Genomic DNA, 24,514 nt, shown 5'->3' on the forward strand with positions numbered 1-24,514 from the left:
TTTTAGAAAAAATATTGTATATACTGTTTTTTAAATACTGTAAGCCTTATTAAACATTATTCTTTAATATATTATTTTAAAATTTTTATTCAAGATCACCCTGGGCAACATGGAGAAACCCCATCTCTACAAAAAAATTAGCTGGGCATGGTGGTTTAGGTGGGAGAATCACTTGAGCCTTTAGGGAGGTTGAAATTGCTGTGAGCTGTGATCCCGCCACAACAGGTGACAAGATAAGATCCTGTCTCCAAAAATATATTAATTAATTAATTAATTTTTATTTTTATTTGTAATATTTTAAATCCTGTCTTACAACATGAATAGTAAAAGAATGAGTAGACAATTATTTATTACTACTAAAAGTAGGAAAGTGTCATGTACGCTTTAGATATATTTCAAGTTTTTTCCCTAAAATTTATTTTCATGGTGCAGTTATTGAGTTAAGGAAAATATGATTTTACAAAACCTTTGCTTACCTACCTCCACAAACACCAATGGCTTTCTAGAAACATCATAATTATTCGAAGTACATTCCCACTTGTAATGTGGATGTTGAATGTGATTAAAGTAATACCTCTTCTGTGTTTTATTATGGAAATTTGCAAACATAGACAAAAGTAAAGAAAATGTTCTAGTGAACCTAATTTAGCCACATCATTTGCTTCAATCAGTAGCAACATTTGGCCAGTCTCACCTTTCTACTGTCTAACTCATTCTCTTCTTTCCAGCCTTCTTTCACTTGTTTTTTTGCTGGACTAATTTAAAGCAAGACTCAGGCTTCATTTTACACACTAATTTTTCAGAATTCATTTTTTGTAACTATAATGCTATTATAATCCAAACAAAAGTAATAGTAATTTTTTCACGTAGTCTGATACCCTGTCCGTATTTAGAATTGCACGTTTATCCCCAGAATGTCTTTGTATGGTTGTTTCCAATCAGGATCCAGGATCCAAACAAGTTCACACATGGCATTTGTTTAGTTTGTCTCTTCCATCTTTTGTAATTCTTAAAGTCTTCTCTCTCTTTTTTTGAAATAATTTATTTGTTGAAGAAACAAAGTCATTGTTTTGTGGAATGCGTATGCTGAATTTGCTGATTAATCATAATGTTTTCTTTATACTCCATATTTCCTATAAACTGGAAACCGTAGGTAGATAGAGATGCTTGATTAAATTCAGGTTTAATTTTTCAGAGGTGGCCTGGGGTGGCAAGAAGAGTTTATAATTGGCTGTGTCCAGATGAATCACTGTTAGTTGGAACTTTTCCATATAAATGGACTGAAAACTTTTCGTTTTGCTTTGAGATGGTCTCTCTATCTGTTGCCCAGGCCGGCCTGCACTGGTATGATCTTGGCTCACTGCATCTTCCATCCCCCAGGCTCAGACGATCCTCTCACCTCAGCCCGCTAAGTAGCTGGGATTACAGATGTACCACCATGCCCAGCTAACTGTTGTATATTTTGTAGAGACAAGGTTACCCAGGCTGGTCTTGAACTCCTGAGCTCAAGTGTTCTGCCTGCCTTGGCCTCCCAAAGTGCTGGGGTTATAGGCGTGAGCCACCGTGCCCAGTTGTCCAGAATACATTTCATATAGGAAATACAGGGCTTCATTTCTTTGCTTTTTCCGTTTTTACGATGGATGCTGTCTTAGCTCACTGAGGTCTTTTGTTTTTGTTTTTTTGAGTATCACTATGAAACATGAATTTTTACGGGTTTTTGCCATTCAGTTATTTGTAATCATTTAGATGTTTAGACTGTCCTATCATAGCCAATAGAAGCCATTTAAAGTTGTGTCCTTGCCTTTTTGACCTAGTCTCTTTAGTCTTTGATAGCTCTCTTGCTTTATGGTATATTAAGATGTTCCAGGTTTATGTGAGTGGAACATTTTCTTCTTTAGACATTTAGCATTTGCCACTTCTCCAAAGGTTCTTTTTAGAAACATAGTATGGGTGTGCAATGAGTTTAGCCAACTCTGGAGTTAGAAGGAACAGTGCAACAAATGCCGTCATCTCAGATACTAGCTGCAAGTTTGGTGGGATCCAGGACCCATCCTCACTTCAAACCAGCTGACTGTAAACAGAGCTTCTGGCCTCATTGCTGGTGGAGTCGTAGACAGCATTACCTTTTCTTGGCCACAATGTGTGACAATATACATACTAAGTAAGTTCACCTGAATCTTTGGTGTCCAGAGTTTTTACTGAGGCTTCATCCTTTGCTGTCTACATGACTGACCATTAGTCTCTAGCCCTTCCTGGAGGCCAGACCAATGTCTTTAGTCAGTAGTTCCTCTAGGGATCAGAACTGAACTGATACATGTGTCCCAAAGCCCCCATCATAAATCATGTTTTTACACTAATGTGGCTAACGCCCTAAGGCAAGTAAAGACAGTTCTGACTGGCAGGACATTACAGGGGCCTAGAGATCACCTCCCAGCAGCCAAGGGCAAAGGCCAGACCTTTTTTTGGTTAATGTTAATTCTTCACTGCCTGTTGTGCTGTGGGTGCTTTGGCTCTAGGGCTGTCAGTGCCTTTTTTTTCGGTGGAGCTATGGAATATTTGTTTTATGGAAAGATAAATTCTTGTTGATACTAGTATTTCCAAAGTACTTTTTACTTCTTTATACATTTTATCTCTCTTCTCTTGGATTGAAAACTTTGGAATCTTAGGTCAGAAATCTTTCTTGCTTGGTAGGTGAAAAATACTGTCATCTTTTTAGATGTGTATTTCTTTAACTGGAGAGGCCTCAAATACTTTCCACATTTGATAACATACTCTCGCCCTTTGCCTGTTTTTTGTGAGTCTTTGTGATTTTCTTATTAATTCATAGGAACTTTAATAAAAACCTAATTAATAATCCTTAGTCACTTGATATTGTCATTCTCGCCCGTGATCACATCTTCGGATATTTGAATTAAATGATGGGGGCAGGTATGGAGAACAACTTCTTCTGTTTGGTTTTCTACCTTTTCCCCTCCCCCTAAGTTAGAAAACCAGTCATTCTGTGATCAGTCCTGGGTCTATCATCTGTTAGAAGGAAAACTGGGAAATTGGGCCTGTCTCCTGGCGGGACTCCTTTGTATTGTTGCTGTCACTTCCATGTGATGGAAGTGCCACCTACCAGGGCTTGATGCCTGGTAGTAACTGAGGTATGTTCAGCTCTCATTGAAGTGGCTTTTCTTGCTTTTAGAGGAAGTTTTAGAGGAAGAGACACATACTCTCTCTCTCGAGGACCAGATAGTTAAGTATTTTATTTTAGGCTTTGTTCTCCAAGAGGCAGAATTGAGGCTATGTTGTGTAGCTGTAACAAGAGATAAAACTCCTGCTTGGTCCCGTTTGTCTGGGATGAGCCATCCAGGATGGTGGGCATGCTTTGTGCCCAGTTGGCATCAGTTTGAGACTTTCTCTGGATCCAAAGGGACTACCCAAGGCTGATGAGTCTAGAAATAGAGGCCAACCCCATTTTAGTTTCTGCTCAGAGAACAGATCCTGAATCACCCTTCTCTTCTTCCTGAAAGCCTGGTGGGAGACCTCTTGACCTGTTGGTCTTCTACTCTAGAGCTAAGAGTATACTCCTCACTGCCCTGCAGTTGCCAACAGTAGCAGTGGAGTTCCCTATTTGTAGTTGGCCCCAGTGTGTGCTCTGGGAGTAAAGGGTGTAAGGGCGCAAAGGGGCAGCTGTTCATGTTAAACACTCAGCTCTATTCTTGGCTGCTGTAGGTAGGTTCTCTGTATGTTTCTTTAGCTATGAAGTGTTCAGTATGCATGTTTCTAGAGAATTCCACACTGCCAGGATAACCAGGTATGGAAAAATCTCTCTCTGCTACATGCCACGATCACCTTTTCTTTTTTAAAAAGTTTAAGTTAAAGGGTACATGTGCAAGATATGCACATTTGTTACATAGGTAAATGTGCCATGGTTTGCTGCACAAACTATTTCATCACCTAAGTATTAAGCCCAGCACCCATTAGCTGTTCTTCCTGATGCTGTCTATCCCCCCACCCTCTGACAGGCCCCAGTGGGTGCTGTTCCCCCATCCCACCCCCGTGTGTCCATATGTTCTCATCATTCAGCACCCACTTATAAGTGAGAACATGCGGTATTTGGTTTCCTGTTCCTCTGTTAGTTTGCTGAGGATATTGGTTTCTAGCTCCATCTATGTCCTTGCAAAGAACACAGTCTTATTCTTTTTTATGGCTGCAGTGTATTCCTTTCTTTATCATTGGATAAAGAAAAGGTGGCACATATCCAATGGCATCAATGATAGACCGGCATTTAGGATGATTCTGTGTCTTTGCTGTTGTGTATAGTGCTGCACTGAACATATGGATGCATGTATCTTTATAAGAGAATCATTTATATTCCTTTGGATATACCCAGTATTGGATTGTTGGGTTAAATGGTGTTTCTGCCTCTAGGTCTTTGAGGAATCGCCACACTGTCTTCCACAATGGTTGAACTACTTTACACTCCCACCAGCAATATAAAAACATTCCTTTTTTTTCCACAACCTTGCCAGCATCTGCTGTTTCTTGACTTTTTAATAATAGCTATTCTTACTGGTGTGAGATTATATTATCGTTTTGCTTTGCATTTCTCTAATCTTTGATGTTGAGCTTTTTTTCATTTTTGTTGGCTGCATATGTGTCTTTTTCTTGTACATTTGTTTCAGTTCCTTGGAGATGCTGGATATTAGATCTTTGTCAGATGGATAGATTGCAAAAATTTTCTTTTGTTCTGTAGGTTGTCTGTTCACTGATGATAGTTTATTATGCTGTGCAGATGCTCTTTAGTTTAATTAGATCCCATTTGTCAATTTTTGCTTTTCTTGCAATTGCTTTTGGCTTTTTTTGTCATGATATTTTTGACTGTGTCTATGTCCTGAATAGTATTGCCTAGATTTTCTTCTAGGGTTTTTATAGTTTTGGGTTTTACATTTGAGTCTTTAATCTGTCTTGAGTTGATTTTTGTATATGGCGTAAGGAAGGGGTCTCTCAGTTTTCTGCGTCTGGCTAGCCAAGATTCCCAGCACCATTTATTAAGTAGGGAATCCTTTCTCTATTGCTTGTTTTTGTCAGGTTTGTTGAAGATCAGATTGTCGAAGATCACCTTTTCATTTATGGACACAAGGAGATCTTGTTCTGTCAGGATCTAGGTCCAGGCCATTTCTTTTTTCTTTTCTTTTTTTTTTCATTTAAGTTCTGGGGTGCATGTGCAGACCTTGCAGGATTGTTACATAGTATACACATGCCTTGGTGGTTTGCTGCCTCCATCCTCCCTTCACCTATATTAAGTATTTCTCCTAATGTTCTCTCTCCTCAACCCCTGCTGTCACTCCACTAACCCCCCAACCCCCAACGGACCCCAGTGCGTGATGTTCCCTCCCTGTGTCTATGTGTTCTTATTGTTCAACACCCATTTATGAGTGAGAACATGTGGTGTTTGGTTTTCTGTTCTTGTGTCAGTTTGCTGGGAGTGATGGTTTCCAGATTCATCCATGTCCCTGCAAACAACATGAACTAATCCCTTTTTATGGCTGCATAGTATTCCATGGTGTGTATGTGTCACATTTTCTTTATCCATTCCATCCTTGATGGGCATATGAGTTGGTTCCAGGTCTTTGCTATTGTAAACAGTGCCACAGTGAACACATGTGTGCATGTGTCTTTATAATAGAACAATTTATAATCCTTTGGGGTATATATTCAGTAATGAGATTGTTGGTCCAAATGGTATTTCTGTTTCTAGATCCTTGAGGAATCAATTGCCACACTGCCTTCCACAATGGTTGCACTAACTTACATGCTCACCAACAGTGTAAAAGTGTTCCTATTTCTCCATGTCCTCTCCAGCATCTGTTGTCTCCAGATTTTTTAATGATCGCCATTCTCACTGGCATGAGATGGTATCTCAATGTGGTTTTGATTTGCATTTATCTAATGACCAGTGATGATGAGCATTTTTTCATGTTTATTGGCTGCATAAATGTCTTCTCTTGAAAAGTACCTGTTCATATCCTTTGCCCACATTTTGATGATTTTCTTTTGTTTTAGTTCTTTGTAGGTTCTGGATATCAGCCCTTTGTCAGATGGGTAAACTGCAAAAATTTCCCATTCTGTTGGTTGCCGATTCACTCTAATGATTGTTTCTTTTGCTGTGCGGAAGATCTGAAGTATAATTAAATCCCATTTGTCTATTTTGGCTTTTGTTGCCAATGCTTTTGGTGTTTTAGTCGTGAAGTCCTTGCCTATGCCTATGTCCTGAAGGGTTTTGCCTAGATTTTCTTCTAGGGTTTTTATGGTGTTAGGTCTTATGTTTAAGTCTTTATCCATCTGGAGTTAATTTTTGTATTAGGTGTCAGGAAGGGGTCCAGTTTCAGCTTTCTGCACATGGCTAGCCAGTTTTCCCAACACCATTTATTAAACAGGGAATCCTTTTCCCATTGCTTGTTTTTGTCAGGTTTGTCAAAGATCAGATGGTTGTAGGTACGTGGTGTTACTGGATGATGACTTTCCTTTCCGCTGAAAATGTTACCTTGTCCCATTCAAAGTGCTCTGTTATTCCACTCTTCTTACCTAATACTGAAAGAGATTGTTTTTTCCTGTGTTTAGAAAAGGGAGTATTTTTAAGTGGTTACATAAAGGAGAAAATCGCCAATGGGGAAAAAAGGTGTTGGTATTTCTAAAGTAAAGTGCCAAGTCATAGAATATGCTTACTACATGTAGTCTAATGTAAGGGATTTTAATGTAGTAGTATATTCTTGTTTTTTCCCCCCCAATCCAGTTGTGGATTTTAAGTTTTTACAAATTTCTTTCTATGTGACTTTAGGAAACAGTTGAATTTCTTTGAGCCATGGTTTTGTCATTTATTGATGCAGGTAATTCTTAACCTTTCTCACTATAGGATTTGTGAGAATATCGTGTAATTTGTATAGTTCTTACATCATTTTTCCGATCAATGGAAGCTATTATGCCAACAATATCGTTATCTCTAAAGTATAAAACAGCAAAGTGGAGTATGTATTTTGGAATTTCATGTTTGTCTTTACTTAAAAAGATGCTTTTTTGGTAGCTTTTTTGCGCCTGAAAGTAGGTATCATGGAGATTTTTTTTGTTTGTTTGTTTGTTTTTGTTTTTGAGATGGAGTTTCGCTCTTGTTACCCAGGCTGGAGTGCAATGGCGCGATCTCGACTCACCGCAACCTCCGCCTCCTGGGTTCAAGCAATTCTCCTGCCTCAGCCTCCTGAGTAGCTGGGATTACAGGCACGCGCCACCATGCCCAGCTAATTTTTTGTAATTTTAGTAGAGATGGGGTTTCACCATGTTGACCAGGATAGTCTCGATCTCTTGACCTCGTGATCTACCCGCCTCGGCCTCCCAAAGTGCTGGGATTACAAGCTTGAGCCACCGTGCCCAGGTGGAGTTTTTGTATAAATATAAAATTTTCATGTTGCCCACTATTATATTAAAATTCGTGAGAGCAGGCAATTTTATTGTTTTCTATTTTATTCCAAACTTAAGGAAATGCCTGGTACATACTAGATTCTCAGGTGATACTTTTATTGAATGAATTAATTTATTGACCTGTGTTTACACCCCTGGCTAAGTTTACTTTTGTTTTGATTTACTAAGTTTCTTCCTTTAGGCAGATTTATTCTGAATCTTATTTCTCATCTGCAAATGGAAACGTTAATAATATGAATGTATGACGTGTAATGATAAATGAAGTAATGCATGTAAAGCTACTTAGCACATAAGTGGTATATGATGAATAACTCTAAGTATTAGCAATGATTATGATTTATTTTATGTGCGGTATACTTAGGATATGTGGAGAAAATAAGAGCATTTGTGGCCATGAAAGCCATGAACCTCACATTTCCTCACAGGTGACCAGCACTGGTAGACCCATGGGGAGATATGATGCCTTCTGTTAATAGTTAGGTTTTTCCCTGTGGCATTCTTCAGTAGACTTTTGGTAGCTGACAGTTAATGAGGATGTAGAGAGTGAAGATGCAGAAGAGGCTTTTAAAGATGCCTGTCTTAGGACTATAAACAATGGATGAAAACATGGGAAAATGATATTGCCATTAACATCACTTAGGAGCTGTTAAGAATGAGCTAAATGACAGATCAAGTGTGCTTGTTGTATACTGGAGTCAAATTTTAACGGAGATTCTAGAGCCACTGTAATCCAAACTATCCTTGAAATAGTTTAATTTTACCACAGGTTCTAGAGCCACTGTAATCAAAAGTATCCGTAAAATAGTTTAAATTGTTCATGAAGTATGTAGACAAACTCATTCTCAAGTAGGTTTATTTTTTTGGTCAACTTTGTTTGCAATTGTGGTTTCTTAGGGTGAGGTGTGTGCCTGTGAGATGAAGAGGTTGGTGTATGTTTAAAGGCACACAGCTGCTACAGCTGATTGGAGTTTCCCTCAATTTGATTTAAGTATTATGGAAGAGGGGAATTGAACTGAGGTCATCTTTATTCTTTAATTTCTAAAGTTTCTGATCATTGAAAGCAGTGTATTGGTTGTAGATTATGCAAAGAAAAAGTTGAACTGTCCCAGATTGAAAGAGATTAAATAGATATTATAGCTAAAAGCAATAAGATGATCCTGAAATAAATCCTGGATCTGAGAAGGGAAAATACAAAAGATACTATTGGGGCAGGGGTCGGAATATGGACTGTAGATTAGATAGTAATAATGCATCAGTGTTAAATTTTATTTGATAAATGTACTTCGGTTATGTCGGAGAAAATTGTTGCTGTTAGATAAGACATTCTGAAGTATTTATGGATAAGGGAAAATTCTGTCTGTAAATTACTCACATGTAGTCCAGGAAAAAGTATATCTCTGTGTGTATATGTATGTGCAGAGAGAGCATGGATGGTATATGCACTGGCAAAAATGATAAATAGAACACAGGTGTTCATGGTGATCTGAGTAAGGCGGACGGGAGGTTTTGTACTATTGTAATTTTTCTCTAACTGTGGAATTACATCAAAACAAAAGATAATAGTCAAAGGAAAACAAGAAAGAAAAAACAATACAATGATTATTACTTAAGATGTTGTGTTTAGTCTCACAAAAATGATGTGTCTCCTCAGTTCAGACCTTTTCTTATCCCAACAATCCCATTTAAATGTAACCCAGAGTCCTCCTCACGTAAATCTAAAGTAAGTTCTTCTTCCTACCCACTCCTTTCTTTTTTTCCTGAGTTGATTACAACTTACATGTTTGCTTTGTTCTTGTTCACCGCTGCTCTCTCATTGAAGACTGAACTCCTTGAGGACAAAGATTATGTCTTGGTTTTTTCCCCACAGAACACCCAACCCTGGCACATAAGATCAATAAGTGTGTGTTGGATTTGGATGAATGAGTGAATATTCCTTCCACTTTAGTCACCATACCTAATCTCTGAGAAGACAAAATGGCTCCTCTTAAGCTGTAAGATAAAGCCTGCGCTTTAGGATTTGGTCCTCATTCACTCATTCACTCACAGGTCTTTATTTAACACAGGCATCTGATTCCCTGCTTACCTCTAGCTTCCTCTTGTTAACATCTCTCAGGTCTGCATGACTTGTCTAGGTCTGCACCTTCTGGCCAATCTTCTCTGTCAATCTGTTAAGTGCCTTTCGTAATTCCTGTTACTCCCCACGTATTTCTTAGAAAGTATAGCATTTATGATCATTATGCCTGCTTTCCTTGGCTCTACATGCTGCTCCTTTTTCTTTTAGAAACAGCCTGGCTCTGTCACTTAGGCTGGAGTGCAGTAGTGTGATCCCAGCTCACAGTAACCTTTGCCTCCGGGTTCAAGCAATTCTCCTGCCTTAGCCTCCCGAGTAGCTAGCACTGCAAACAGGTGCCACCACGCTTGCCTAATCTTTTTGTATTTTTAGTAGAGATGGAGGTTTCGCCATTTTGGCCAGGCTGGTCTCAAACTCCTGACCTCAGCTGATCCACCCGCTTCAGCCTCCCAAAGTCTGTGATTACAGGAGCAAGCCACTGGGCCCGGCTAATACTGCCTTCCCCTCCCCCTCATTTTTATATTGTCAATGCCTGACACTTGTATCTACAAAATCTGTTTTTTTGAGGTCATTTACTGCAGGCTTGTCTTAGGCATTGTGTTGGGTATTGTGTGTATAATATCTAAATCTATCTCTGTATATATGCGCGCGCACATGTTGCCTTGCTCAGTCTGTGCTAATACTATAAGATGGGGCTATCATTTTAGCTAGTAATTGAGGTTCATGGTACTCCAGGAATTTTATCTTGTTCCCTGCTACATTCTGTGTCTAGCGTAGTGCCTGGTACATGCGAGGCAATCTAGGAATGACTAACATTCGAACTCTCCAATAATCAAAGATGACATGTAAGTGTAAAATAGTAAAATATTATTGCCAAGTATTTGAAAATATGATCGTGTCAAAGATATAGTGACCTTGTTGACTGGGTACAATGGCTGAGGAGTATAAATTATTAAAAGAAACAATTTTGTAGTATACTCTAATAGCCTTAAAATATTTGATGTTTTGACCTAGTAATTTTTCTTCCAGGAATTTATTTTATGGAAATAAATCTAAATACAAGAAAACAATGTGTGTTTGTGAGATTAAACAAACAAAAACCCTGGGAGGTAGTAAGTAAATTATGGTTAATTACCAAGTTGGAATACTTTTTAACCATTAATATTGATGATTCTGAAGCATTTGTCATAGTACGAAAAAATACGATGTGAAGGAAAAGTATATGAATCAGGACAAACTTAAGAGTGCTGTGGTATGGCCGGGCACGGTGGCTCACGCCTGTAATCCCAGCACATTGGGAGGCCAAGGCAGGCAGATCACAAGGTCAGGAGATTGAGACCATCCTGACTAATACAGTGAAACCCTGTCTCTATTAAAAGTACAAAAAAATTAGCTGGGCATGGTGGCACGTGCCTGTAGTCCCAGCTACTCGGGAGGCTGAGGCAGGAGAATCCCTTGAACCCAGGAGGCGGGTTGTAGTGAGGCTGTAGTGAGGCGAGATTGCACCACTGCACTCCAGCTTGGGCAATAGGGTAAGACTCCATCTCAGAAAAAAAAAGATGCTATGGTATGAACTCCTCAGAATTTTAGCAAATTAAGATAATGCTTTTCTTTCTCACGCCTGTAATGCCTGGCAGGAATTGGAAAGGGCCTTGCTCGTTGTTACCCGGGAACCCAGCTCTTTTACTTCTGGGGACTCGCGTCAGCTTCATACTTAACCCTTTAATCTATTGGCTTCCTAGTCCACATTCTTTTATTCATGAAAAGATTTGGTACTAAACTATAGTATAACAGGAAATATATTTTAGTCTGTGTTTGTTGGTAGAACTTTTTAAATAGTGACTTATTTGGGCTAAGGTGGGCTGCATTTATAGAATATCTGTGTCACCGATAAATGGCAGTGGTGGAAAAGGTGGGTGGTGATGGATGAACCGGAGCCTTTCTATTGTCATGAAAATAATGGTGCAGGAAAATGTAGGGATTTTCCTTTGAGAATGAGCTGAAGAAATCTTGGGAAGCATGTTAAGCATGTGACTTGCAAGATGGAGAATACTCCTTTGCCAGTGTTCAGTTCTTTATTTTATTTTGAAATTATCTTAGAGCTGGTTTCCAGAAATGCAGATCCTTGCTTTAAGGAAGATTGTTATTTAATGAAGATGAGGTGTAAAAAGCAACATCGTATTGTTGCCAGGTTAGAAGTATATACAGAGAACATAGCCCAGCCAATGAGGTGATTCTTTGTGATTGAGTCTGAAAGAAGATGTGTGTGAGGAGTGATGGTAGCAGGCAGGGCAAAGAAAATCTTAAGCAAGGAGAACTGTCCCATGAAGACTTAGAGACTTTAACAACTTGATTTGTTCAGAGAGTTTAAGCAGTGTGGTATTTGGGAGTGATAAGTGGGGTGACAGGTAGAGGATGACGGTAAGAAGTGATGGAAAGGAAGAGCATATTCTGCTTGCTCTCAGGTGTTATTGTAGTGGTTAAAGGCACGAAATGACAAGAGTTTTACTGCCATTCACTCCTTAACCTATGAAATTATGTAACTCCTTAATTCTTAGTTTCCTTTTCTGTAAAATGAGGATGACAGTAGTATCCATCTTAAAGGATTTTTGTGAAGATCAAATGAAAGTGTTTTATTTAATAAAGCATTCAGAACAGTTTCCTGGGATATAATGAATACAGAGTGATAGCCGCTGCCCTAAAAGTCATAATTGCCTTGAGATTTAAAGCAACAGAAAAACTTGGGTCAATTTAGCATGTAGGAAGACTTCTTAGAAGGCAGCATGGAGGTTGATGGACCAGTGATTGAGGAGATCGGGTACAGGTTGAAAACAGGGTTTGCTTTAAGGCGGTAGTGATAAGAACAGAGAATAGGATATCGTGTCATTAAGTATTCAAGTGTTAGAATTTGCAGGACAGATTTGCTGATGTTTTTATGTATTGTAGGAAGACAAATCTAGGATACCATGTGAGAGATTGGGTGAAAATGGATTTGATCAACAAAAGAGAAATTAAAAATGAAAGCAAGGAGGTTTAAGGGGCAGAGAAGTAAGGAACTCAATTTTAGAAACAATTATATTGAAGAAATGCATATAGATCAGTTTGAATTTGTTGAATTTGAGAGGGACTGGATAGATAGTTTAGGAGAGATTTGGGAGTCGGCAGTCAGCCGTGGTGGTAGCTGCAATCATGGGAGTAAGTGAGCTCTACTACAAAGGTAAGGCGGCTGAGATCCCTCCCAGACTATTTAGAGAGTTAACTTATTATCTGCCAAATGCCATATTTTTTCTTTGGCATCCTCCTAATATCCCTGCAGTATGGTTGTGCTATATTAATTCTCTATTGTTGAGTGAGAAATTACCATAAACTTGGTTGTTTGAAGCAACATGAATGTATTATTTCATAGTTTCTGGGCATGGGTGTTCACTGGGTCCTTTTGAGTCTCTGCAAGACTTCAGTCAAAATGTTGGCTAGGGCTGAGGTCTTGTCTGAGGCTCAACAAAAAGAAGATCTGCTTATGGGCTTGTAGTGCTTGTCAGAATTCAGCTCCTTGAGACGTTGTCAGACTGAGACCCTTAGCTTCTTGCCGGCTGGCCATCTTCAATTCCCTACCGAGTGGGCCTCTCCATGTGGCAGCCCACTTCATTAGAGCTGGCAAGAGAGAGTCAGCTAGCAAGATGGGAGTTAAAATCTCAGGTAACAATCACCTATGTGATACCCCATCACTTTTGCAATAGTTTTTTTGGTTAGAAACAGATCACAGGCCCTGCCTACACCTGAGAGTGGGGATTTCACTGGAGTATGAATACAGTAGGTAGATGTGGTATAGATAATTGCTGCTGTCTTAGAGGCTGTCTGCTACGGGTGCCCTCTTTATTCCTGTTTACAGAAGAGGAAGCTGAAACAGTTGTCCGGGATCATATAATTGCAAGTAATGGGCCCCCAACCAAACCCAAGCTTTCTGATTCCACTGCCTGGATACTTCTTTACCATTCTATTTTAAGGAATGAGAAATTGCTGTGGAAATGGCGGTTTTGAGGAGTTTATTGGTGACTTTTGTTTGATGCGGTGGAGTGATGTGGGTCGAAGGCATGTGGTTGGTTATCATAGTGATATTATAGTGAATGTGTGATAGAAGGGGCTGAGAGAGATTGTTCTTACAGATGGTAATTTTAAAAGGAAGAAAGGAGCAGTAGCCATATGTTGTTTCATACCGAGTTGTTTCTCTTTATAACCAGACATTTTTCTTTTCCAGTTCTCTGAGTTTAACCAGTAATGCTATTCAGTTGCCAATCTCAAGCAAAGCAAACATAAGCCAGTTTTAATCTACTTTTTAAGAAAAGTGGTAGTCGTTTTCACAGTGCCTGACGGTAAGTCACAGTTTCTACCTGTATGGTTTTTTAATCTAATGCCTTTAAAATAATGATTCTGGAAATCTTAATTTTAAAACCTTATGTGCTTTTTCCTTCTCTAATAATACTCTAAAGCTTATGTGGAAAGAGCATAAGTAAAGGTACCTGCTACTTTCTGGGAATTTATTTGTAGTTATCTTTCACCAGTTTCATTAATCTTAGGAATCTTTTCCTCCATTCCTTGAAAATAAAATGCGAGATTATGAAATCTGTCCCTTTTATATGTCATTATTTTAAGGTTGTTTTTTTTTTTGTTCCTTTTTTTTAGACAAGGCCTTTCTCTTTCCCATGCTCAAGTGCAGTGGCACAATCATGGCTCATTGCAGTCTTGAACTCTTCGGCTCAAGCCATCCTCCTGCCTCAGCCTCCCAATAGCTAGGACCACAGGCATGCGCCACCACGTGTGGCTGATTTTTTAGACATTTTGTACAGGCCAGGTGTTGTTATGTTGCCCAGGCTAGTCTTGAACTCCTGGCTTCAAGTGATCCTCCTGCCTTGGCCTCCCAAACTTCTGGGATTGTATATAGGCATGAGCCACTATGCCTGTTTGTGTATGTCATCCTCATTATACAGATGAAGAAGCTTTATTTTCTAGATGAGGTTTTCCTCTGGACGTCTTAATGGCAGAGTTGTTTTGATTTCTAGACCTGGATGCTTGCTACCGTTCTGCAAGGTGATGTTGACCGTTAAGGTTGTTTACCTGTATGCCTTCTACTGTTTTGTAAGGTGATGCAACTGTTAGGGAGTTTCTTACGGAGGGTTTCTAGCTCAGTGTAGAGGTGAAACAGATGGACAGGCAGCTGATGGAAGGAATTGGGATTCATTTCTCCTAATTTGCAAGTAATGGCTACTCTTAATTTGCAGTTAGTAAGTTTAACCTTAATACTAATCTGTTTTTTATTATGTTGAGGAAGAAGTGAGGGGGAAAACTGTCAGGGATAAGATGTTTGACCAACTGTTTTATTCTTAATGTCAAACACTGTGTGAAATACGCATATAGCAACTTTTACTCTAGCCACTGGCCTCTTGTTGAAAAATCGAATTTTTTTCCTACAGCAGAACAGTTACACTTTCCTTCTCACTAATCTCATTACTGTTTACTTTTTTAAGCATTGAGTTTACTAAACTATCCAGTTAGCCATCCTAGACATCAAAGCCCATTTTGATATTTTTGTTTTCTATGTAGTAATACTGTACTGTGTCTTGATGAAAGTTTTCATGATTGTACTTCCATTTGTAAAAGTGATCACTTTTCTTGTTTCTTCCAGTCACCATATTGGAGGGTGAGGTATAAGCTCACAGAATTCACATAAGTCATCATGAAGTTATATGTGTTTCTGGTTAACACTGGAACTACTCTAACATTTGACACTGAACTTACAGTGCAAACGTGAGTTGTATTTCATTTATTCTTTTCAGTGTTGCATTCTGTTTGCATGCAGAAAGTTAAAGAAATATTATTCTCTTGTTTAAAAAGTAGCATAATGGCAAGTCTTAGTTCTTTATCCCACCGTATTTTATACATAATTGTCTTTCTCTAAAATACTGGTTATATTCTTTAAGTTGTTCTTTGTCTTGTTGGCATGAATGTAATACTCACAGGAAACAGATCTACCCACAAAACAAACTGACTTGCATTGTTATGAGTACCTGTAGTCAATTGCTAGTCTAAGTTTCACAGGCCATTGTGAAGGGAATACTGTAAGCTGCATAAAACAATATATATCACTTCCATGGTTTTTGGTCATTTGTTTTTATTCAGTGTAGGAATAAAAGTCAATAGGTTTGTTTTGCTAATGAGAGAAAAATAAGTTTATCACTTCCATGGTTTTTGGTCATTTGCTTTTATTCAGTTTATGAATAAAAATCAATAGGTTTGTTTTGTTAATGAGAGAAAAATAAGTTTATCACTTCCATGGTTTTGGTCATTTGCTTTTATTCAGTTTGTGAATAAAAATCAATAGGTTTGTTTTGTTAATGAGAGAAAAATACGTTTATCACTTCCATGGTTTTTGGTCATTTGCTTTTATTCAGTTAATGAATAAAAGTCAATAGGTTTGTTTTGTTAATGAGAGAAAAATAAGTTTAATGTTTTTAGCCGAATTTAGTGGGTCTCAGGTATCTAATAATTCTCTGGCTTTACAGGACAGGAAGGAAATAGAAGTAAATATCATTTCCAGTGCTGATTATATTTTTATAGTGGCCATAATAGAAGACCTAATGGCAATACAGAATAAATAAATCTAACACTGAAATTGTTATAAATATGTGTGAAATCGATAATCTTTGTTGTAAAAATTATGGATTTTTTTTCAGAATTAGTTTTCATTAAACTTGGTTTTACCTCTATATGAATGATTTTTTTTGGAAGATAGGGATAGGAAGGAATTTTCATGTGTGCTAGACTTAATGTAGTTTCTAAAACGTGTGGAGATTTTAACAAAATGTTTGTATTCTGAGGATTTTAATATCCCTGATAACTGAGCGTATTCCTTTGCTATGCTATATAGAGAACTCAAAAATGAAAGTGTCTGCGCCTCCATTTCATAGACTCAATTTGAGATATGCCACATGGGTGAATTATTTACCTAAGATTAGCCAGTTGTTATGGAATCCAGTTCATGAAATAGAAAACTTATATTTTTTACTACTGTTTTTGGGGAAAGCTTTAGAGCAAAATTCATTAATCTCTAAGGTGTTTCTACATAGTACTACTTGGAAAATAAAGTCATTGGGCAAATACAAATAACTGATTTATTTTATTTCATTTTTGAAGTGTGGCAGACCTTAAGCATGCCATTCAAAGCAAATACAAGATTGCTATTCAACACCAGGTGCTGGTGGTCAATGGAGGAGAATGCATGGCTGCAGATCGAAGAGTGTGCACCTACAGTGCTGGGACGGTAGGTATTCGAGAGCCCCTGCATGCAAAGATGTACCACCTTCACGTCACATAGGGAACTGGGAACTCAGTGTTCAGAAGTAAGGTGTGTTTGCTTCATATATTGAAGGCACTGTGCATGTTCAGTATTTATAACATTTTATTTTGATTATTTCTCCTTTTTTTTAAAAATGTAGGATACAAATCCAATTTTTCTTTTTAACAAAGAAATGATCTTATGTGACCGTCCACCTGCTATCCCTAAAAGTACCTTTTCGACAGAAAATGACATGGAAATAAAAGTTGAAGAATCTCTTATGATGCCTGCGGTTTTTCACACTGTTGCTTCAAGGACACAGCTTGCCGTGGTGAGATACAAACAATTATTTAGCTAACTGATTGCCTCTAAAGCATTGGGATCTAAACAGCACAGTAGTCTAAACTGCATAGAAAGCATGCAAAAAGTTTGACAAACTTTAAAAATATTCTGTGGTTAATATACCTACTTTTAGAATTTCTGGATGAGACATGGCTGGCTCCTCTGTGTTGACGGTGCTTCAGAGCGGAAAAGCTGTCGAAATAGGATTTGCTCACCTTCTTTCCTCGGCAGTGCTGTGGAAATAATCACTTTTGAACATTAATTGAGAGCCTGTGTTAGAGGAGAGAATAGACAAAAAGAGCTTAAATAGCTCTAAAAATGTATGTATTTTTTCCATACGGAAGAGAATCAGGTTTCTTTCTAACATATAGCTCTTAACACTGTTACTTGTAGTTCCCAAGGATTCTTTCCCAGCCATCGATTTTCCTTTTTAATTTACTGTTTACCTTCTAATAATATCATTGACATGAAGCTGTCAGTAGTAAGCTACATTTTTGTTTTAGTAATGGGAAAAATGTGTTAGAATCAATGCAATAATAATAAATTTACCTCTTGTAAAAATAAAAAACATTACTGAACATTTGCTCTAATTACTAAAACTCATAAGAATATATACAGCATATACATTTGTACAACTATCCCCATTTTTCACAGAGGATACAGCATTAAAATAAAATAACCTCATCTGTGTGAAATATACATTTAAGAGTTCAAAAGTGCTTTGGGAGAACAAAATTTTTAAAAATATACTTCTGTAAACTGAATTTACGCAATGAAACTTGTAGACTGGTTTTTTGATCGGCTGAAAAGTGTACATACTGCATTTCAATAGAGAAAGTGTTAAATAAGTTGAAGGATAACTAGGATATATAATTTACAAGTGATTAGAGAGAAATAAAACGCAATTAAAACTAAATTCAACAAAAGAATGAAAACTACAAAGAAAAGATAAAATGTCAGAAATACATATATCAGGAATTATATTAAATATAATCTGGCATTATTTCTTTTTTAATGCATCCTATTTAAAATATTTTTGAAATACACAAATGAAATGAGAAAGATGATTATTGCTGTTGAGATTCTGAATTAGTAATCTGAGATTCAAATGCCAAGCATTCTGTGTTAGTCTGTTTTCATGCTGCTAATAAAGACATACCTGGTTTAATTGGGCTTACAGTTCCACATGGCTGGAGAGGCCTCAGAATTATGGCAGGAGGCAAAAGGCACTTCTTCCATGGTGGCAGCAAGAGAAAAAGGAGAAGGGTACAAAAGCAGAAACCCCTGATAAAGCCATCAGATCCCATAAGAATTATTCACTGTCATGAGAATAGTGCAGGAAAGACCAGCTCCCATGATTCAGTTACCTCCCCCTGGGTCCCTCCCACAACATGGTGTAATTCTGAGAGAGAGAATTCAAGTTGAGATTTGGGTGGGGCACAGCCAAACCATATCATTCCACCCCTTGGCCCCTCCCAATCTCATGTCCATTTCAATCATGAATCATGCCGTGCTTTTGATTTTTGTAAAAATCAAAAGCAAGCTAGTTACTTTGTAGATACAATGCAGGTACATGTATTGTGTAAATACAGCTGTTCCAAATGGGAGAAAGTGAGCAGAACAAAGGGGTTACAGATCCCATGCAAGTTCAAAAACCAGCAGGGCAGTCAAACTTTAAAGCTCCCAAATGATCACCTTTGTCTCCAGGTCTCACATCCAGGTCACACTGATGTGACAGGTGGGTTCCCGTGGTCTTAGGCAACTCCATCCCTGTGGCTTTGCAGGGTGCAGCCTCCTTACTGGCTGCTTTCACAGGCTGGCCTTAAGTGTCTGTGGCTTTTCCAGGCACACAGTGCAAGCTATCAATGGATCTCCTATTCTGGAGTCTGGAGAATGGTGGCCTTCTTCTCACTGGTCCACTAGGGACTCTGTGTGGGGACTCCGACCTCACATTTCCCTTCCGTACTGCCCTAGCAGAGGTTCTCGCCGAGGGCCCTACCCTGCATCAAACTTGCCTGGGCATCTAGGCATTTCCATACATCTTCTGAAATCTAGGCAGAAGTTCCCAATCCTCGGTTCTTGACTTCTTTTCCCCCACAGGCTCAATACCACGTGGAAGCAGCCACGGCTTGAGGCTTCCACCCTTTAAAGCCACAGCCCGCGCTGTACGTTGGTCCCTTTCGGCCACAGCTGGAGTGGCTGCGACACAGGGCACCAAGTCCCTAGGCTGTACACAGCATGGGGACCCTGGGGCTGGCCCAAGAAACCACATTTTCCTCCTAGGCCTCTGGGCATGTGATGGGAGGAGCTGCGGGGAAGGTCTCTGACATGGCCTGGAGATGTTTTCCCCATGGTCTTGGGGATTAACATAAGGCTCCTTGCCACTTATGCAGATTTCTGCAGCTGGCTTAAATTTATCCCCAAAAAACGGGGTTTTCTCTTCTATTACATTGTCAAGCTGCAAATTTTCTAAACGTTTATGTTCTGCTTTCCTTTTAAAACTGAATGCCTTTAACAGTACCCAAGTCACCTCTTGAATGCTTTGCTGCTTAGAAATTTCCACCACCAGATACCCTAAATCATTTTTCTCAAGTTCAAAGTTCCACCAATCTCTACGGCAGGGGCAAAACGCCACGAGTCTCTTTGCTAAAACATAATAACAGGAGTCACCTTTGCTCTAGTTCTCAACAAGTTCCTCATCTCCAACTGAGACCACCTCAGCCTGCACTTTATTGTCCATATGGCTATCAGTAGCTCTTTGGGCAAAGCCATTCAACAAGTCTCGAGGAAGTTCCAAACTGTCCTACATTTTCCTGTCTTCTTCTGAGCCCTCCAGACTGTTCCAACCTCTGCGTATTACCCAGTTCCAAAGTTGCTTCCCCATTTTTGGGTATCTTTTCAGCAGCGCCCCACTCTAGTACCAATTTACTAGTTAGACTATATTTATGCTGCTGTTAAGTACAAAGGTTCATTGGACTTATGATTCCACATGGTTGGAGAGGCAACAGAATGATGGCAGGAGGCAAAACGCACTTCCCACATTGCAACAGCAAGAGAAAAATGAGGAAGATGCAGAAGTGGAAACCCCTGATAAACCCATCAGATTTCATGAGACTTATTCGCTGTCGTGAGAACAGCACAGGACAGACCGACCCCCATGATTCAGTTACCTCCCCCTAGGTCCCTCCCACAACCTATGGAATTCTGGGAGACAAGTTCAAGTTGAGATTTGGGTGGGGACACAGCCAAACCATATCACATTCTAAATATCATTTCCTATTAGGAAAAACAACATGTGTTCATCAAGAAATTGATTCTATATCTGGGACAGGGAAAATGCAAGGTGAGCCTGAAATATCTTGTACCAGAGAGTAAGGAAACACTCAGTGTCCAAAGAACACAAGATACTAATAAGATACTTTGTAAAAAAGGTTCTTTAGATAAAAAGAGATGCGGCAATGCAAAACCTGAGAAATAATGTAGAAATAAACTATATATGCAATATCTAGTGGTGCAGAGCATTCTAAAGATTTCATCCAGGGCAGGATTAAGAGAGAGGAAAGAGGCCGGGCATGGTGGTTCACACCTGTAATTCCAGCACTCTGGAAGGCCAAAGTGGGCAGATCATAATGCCAGGTGTTTGAGACTAGCCTGACCAACATGGTGAAATCTTGTCTGTACTAAATATATAAAAATTATCTGGGCATGGTGGTGCATGCCTGTAATTCTAGCTACTCAGAAGGCTGAGGCAGGAGAATTGCTTGAACCTTGGAGGCAGAGGTTGTGGTGAGCCGAGATTGCACCACTGCACTCCAGCCTGGGCAACAGAGCGTGACTCCATCTCAAAAAAAACGGAAAGAGTAAAGATAAAGATGATAAAGTGAAAACGTGGAGAACCAATATTCTTGAGGAGGGTGTAAGAGGGGCAGAGAAGAACTGAGAATGAATAGTAACTTCATTAATTTAGTAAAAATGTAGAAAGAAAAATAATAGAAACAGTAAACTAAAGTGAACACTGAAAAAGTAACAAGATTAATGCAGTCCAATATATCAGTTGTTACTCTTAATTTTGCCAGTGACTTTATTAGGTTAATTATATGACACTGCTAAAAACACACAAAACTCACCACATATGTATCATTCACAGACAATACAGTTAGATTGCTAAACTGAAAAAGACAGGTGTGGCCAACGTAGTGGCTCACGCCTATAATCCCAGCACTTTGGGAGGCCAAGGTGGGCGGATCACCTGAGGTCAGGAGTTCAAGACCAGCCTGGCCAACATACTGAAACCCCATCTCTACTAAAAATACAAAACTTAGCCAGGCACGGCATCATGCACCTGTAGTCCCGTCTACTCAGGAGGCTGAAGTGGGAGGATCACTTGAATGTGAGAGGTGGAGGTTTCAGTGAACCAAGATCATGGGCAAAAGAGCAAAACTCCATCTCAAAAAAATTAAAAGACAGGTATGCACAGAGATAACCGATAAATGCACACAGAGATAAAAATGGAAATAATACTTGACAAAGTGGGCTTCAAAATGTTAAACGGAACAACGTGCAATGTAATGATAAAGGTTTAATTTATGAAAACATAAGTTAAATATGTATTTGCCTATCAACACAGGCTGAATAATAAGGTAATAACTACTAGAAATTTCAGGGTAACAATAAAACAATGGATGTATATGTCAGTTTCTATAGTAGCATTGTTAACCATGAACAAAAGGTGGAATCAAGCTAGATGTTTATTAGTATGTCAGTGCAGTCAAAATGTGGAATATACATACAATGGGGTATTTGTCAGCCTTAAAAAGGAAGGAAATTGTGATATATGCTACAAAATGGAAGAACCTAGAGGACATTATGCTAATTGTAATAAGCCAGTCACAAATGGACAGAACTGCATGATTCCACTTACCTAAAGCAGGAAAACTCAGACAGAAAGTAGAATAGTGATTACCAGCAGCTGGGGAACAAAGGAACTACAGAGTTACTGTTTATTAACTTACCTAAAGCAGGAAAACTCAGAGACAAAAAGTAGAATAGTGATTACCAGCAGCTGGGGAACAAAGGAACTACAGAGTTACTGTTTATTAATAAGTAAAGAGGTTTAAATTTGGGATGATAAAAATTTCTAGAGATAGATAGTTGTTATGGTTGCACAGTTGAATGTACTTAAAGCTACCGAAGTGTACACATAGAGATGGTTAAAATGGTAAATTTAATATATCTGTTTCATAATCAGAAAGCTCCTGTGGACTTGTATCCTGAAAATAGAGAGTATACTCTTGGTTTTTTAGCAGATAAAATCCAGAAGAAGATAAAAAAAATATATTTGGAACAAAAGGTGCTTATTCTGAAAATGTAAGGATGATTCACTGTTCAGAAATTAATTCTTAAACTAATTTTATCAGTCATTAATACCTTACAGGAGAAAACATACAAATAATTCATCTGTCACTTAACATCTATTAACATAATGGATATTGTCCAGAAGAGACAGTTGTAAAAATTTGACAGCTGTTTTTAATAAATAGACCCAGAGGGAGACAAAATAAATGTAAAACAGACTTGACTAAAAATATAATCAGCTTTAATTTAATTTAATTTTTGTAGATTCAGGGGTACATGTGCAGGTTTAGTACATGGGTATATTGCATAATGCAGATGTTTGGGCTTCCAGTGTGCTCATTAGCCTGCATAGTGAACATTGTACCCAGTGGGTAATTCTCTATTCCTTACCTCCCTTTCTTTGAAATTCCTAGTGTCTATTGTTTTCCTTTGTATGTCTGTGTATACTCTTGTTTAGCTTCCTCTTAAAAGTAAGAACGTGCAGTATTTATTTTCTTTTTCTGAGTTTTTTCACTTAGGATAATGACCTCTAGCTCCATTCATGTTGCTGCAAAAGTCATGATTTTATTCTTTTTTAATGGCTGTGTAGTAGTCCATGGTTTATACATATATACCCCACATTTTCCTTATCCAGTCTTCTGTTGATGACACATAGGTGGAATCAACCTATGTGTCATCTTTACTGTTACAAATAGTGCTGTGATAAACACACAAGTGAGGGGTGTCTTTTTCGTAGAACTTTTTCTTTTCCTTGGGTAGATACTCAGTAGTGCAATTGCTGGGTTGGTGGGATGGTAGTTCTTTGAGAAATCTCCATACTGTTTTCTGTAGAGGTTGTACTAATCGACACTCCCACCAGTGGGAATTAGTACATTCCTTTTTCTCCTCATCTTCACCAACATCTGTTGTTTCAGACTTTACATACCTCTTCTGACTGGTAGGAGATGGTATCTCATTGTGGTTGGAATGTGCCTTTCTCTGATGATCAGTGATATTGAGCATTTTTCCATGTTTGCTGGCTGTTTGTGTGTGTGTGTGTGTGGTGTTTTTTTTTTTGTTTTTTTTTTTTGAGACATCTTGCTCTGTTGGGCTAGAGTATAGCAGTTGATTCACTGCAACTCCCTCTCCTGGGTTTAAGCGATTCTCATGCCTCAACCACCCAAGTAGCTGGGATTATAGGCGTCTGCCACCACATTCAGCTAATTTTTGTGTAGTTAGTAGAGATGAAGTTTCTCCATGTTAGCCAGGCTTGTCTTGAACTACTGACCTCAAGTGATCTGCCCACCTCAGCCTCCCAAAGTGCTAAGATTATAGGCCTGAGCCACTGTGTCTGGCCAGTACGCCTTTTGAGAGATGTCTGTTCATGTTCTTTGCCTAGTTTTTTTCTTGGTGAGTTTGAGTGCAGTGGCCCCATCAGAGCTCACTGCAGCCTTGACCTCCTGGGCAGCTGAGGCTATAGGCACACTGTGTCCAGCTGACTTTTGTATTTGTTGTGCAGGTGGGGTTTTGCAATGTACTGAGGCTGGTCTTGAACTCTTGAGCTCAAGTGATTCTCCTGCCTTGGCCTCCCAAAATTCTGTGATTACATGCATGAGCCACTGCACCTGGCTTGCAAACCTACCATTCTGCAAGCTGTCATTCTGCAGGTTGTCTTTTTACTCTGTCATTTTCTTTTGCTGTGTGTAAGCTCTTTGGTTTAATTAGACCAATTTGTCTATTTTTGTTGTGTTGCATTTGCTTTTGAGATCTGAATTACAATTCTTTGCTTATGCCAATGTCCAGAAGAGTTTCTTTTCTAGGATTTTTTATAGTTTCAAGGTTATGTTTAAGTTTTTAATCCATCTTGATTTAATTTTTGTATATGGTCAGAGTTAGGGGTCCAGCTTCGTTCTTCTGCCTGTGGCTAATTTTCCCAGCACCGTTTATTGAATAGGGTGTCATTTCCCCATGGTATG

General features: G+C 38.7%; 1 protein-coding gene across 8 annotated transcripts in view; it reads left to right on the top strand.

Moving 5' to 3' along the window:
• Nucleotides 1-24,514, top strand: part of RB1CC1 (RB1 inducible coiled-coil 1) — a 102,706-nt gene that overhangs the window by 15,650 nt on the left and 62,542 nt on the right. For 6 of the 8 annotated variants that reach the window (XR_013527825.1, XR_013527824.1, XM_002807622.6 and 3 more), the window contains exons 2-5: nucleotides 13,788-13,902; nucleotides 15,213-15,334; nucleotides 16,721-16,847; nucleotides 17,023-17,193. Coding sequence is in view for 6 of the 8 variants with exons in the window: in XM_002807622.6 (XP_002807668.3) it covers nucleotides 15,264-15,334; nucleotides 16,721-16,847; nucleotides 17,023-17,193 (369 nt within the window). In the remaining 2 variants the exon portion in view is untranslated. The remainder of the gene's footprint in view (nucleotides 1-13,787; nucleotides 13,903-15,212; nucleotides 15,335-16,720; nucleotides 16,848-17,022; nucleotides 17,194-24,514) is intronic. The other 2 variants (XM_035276828.3, XM_078352451.1) reach the window with 2 other exon arrangements.

This window comes from Callithrix jacchus, chromosome 16 (assembly GCF_049354715.1).
Source record: "Callithrix jacchus isolate 240 chromosome 16, calJac240_pri, whole genome shotgun sequence".
In the NCBI taxonomy this organism is placed as follows: Eukaryota; Metazoa; Chordata; class Mammalia; order Primates; family Cebidae; genus Callithrix; species Callithrix jacchus.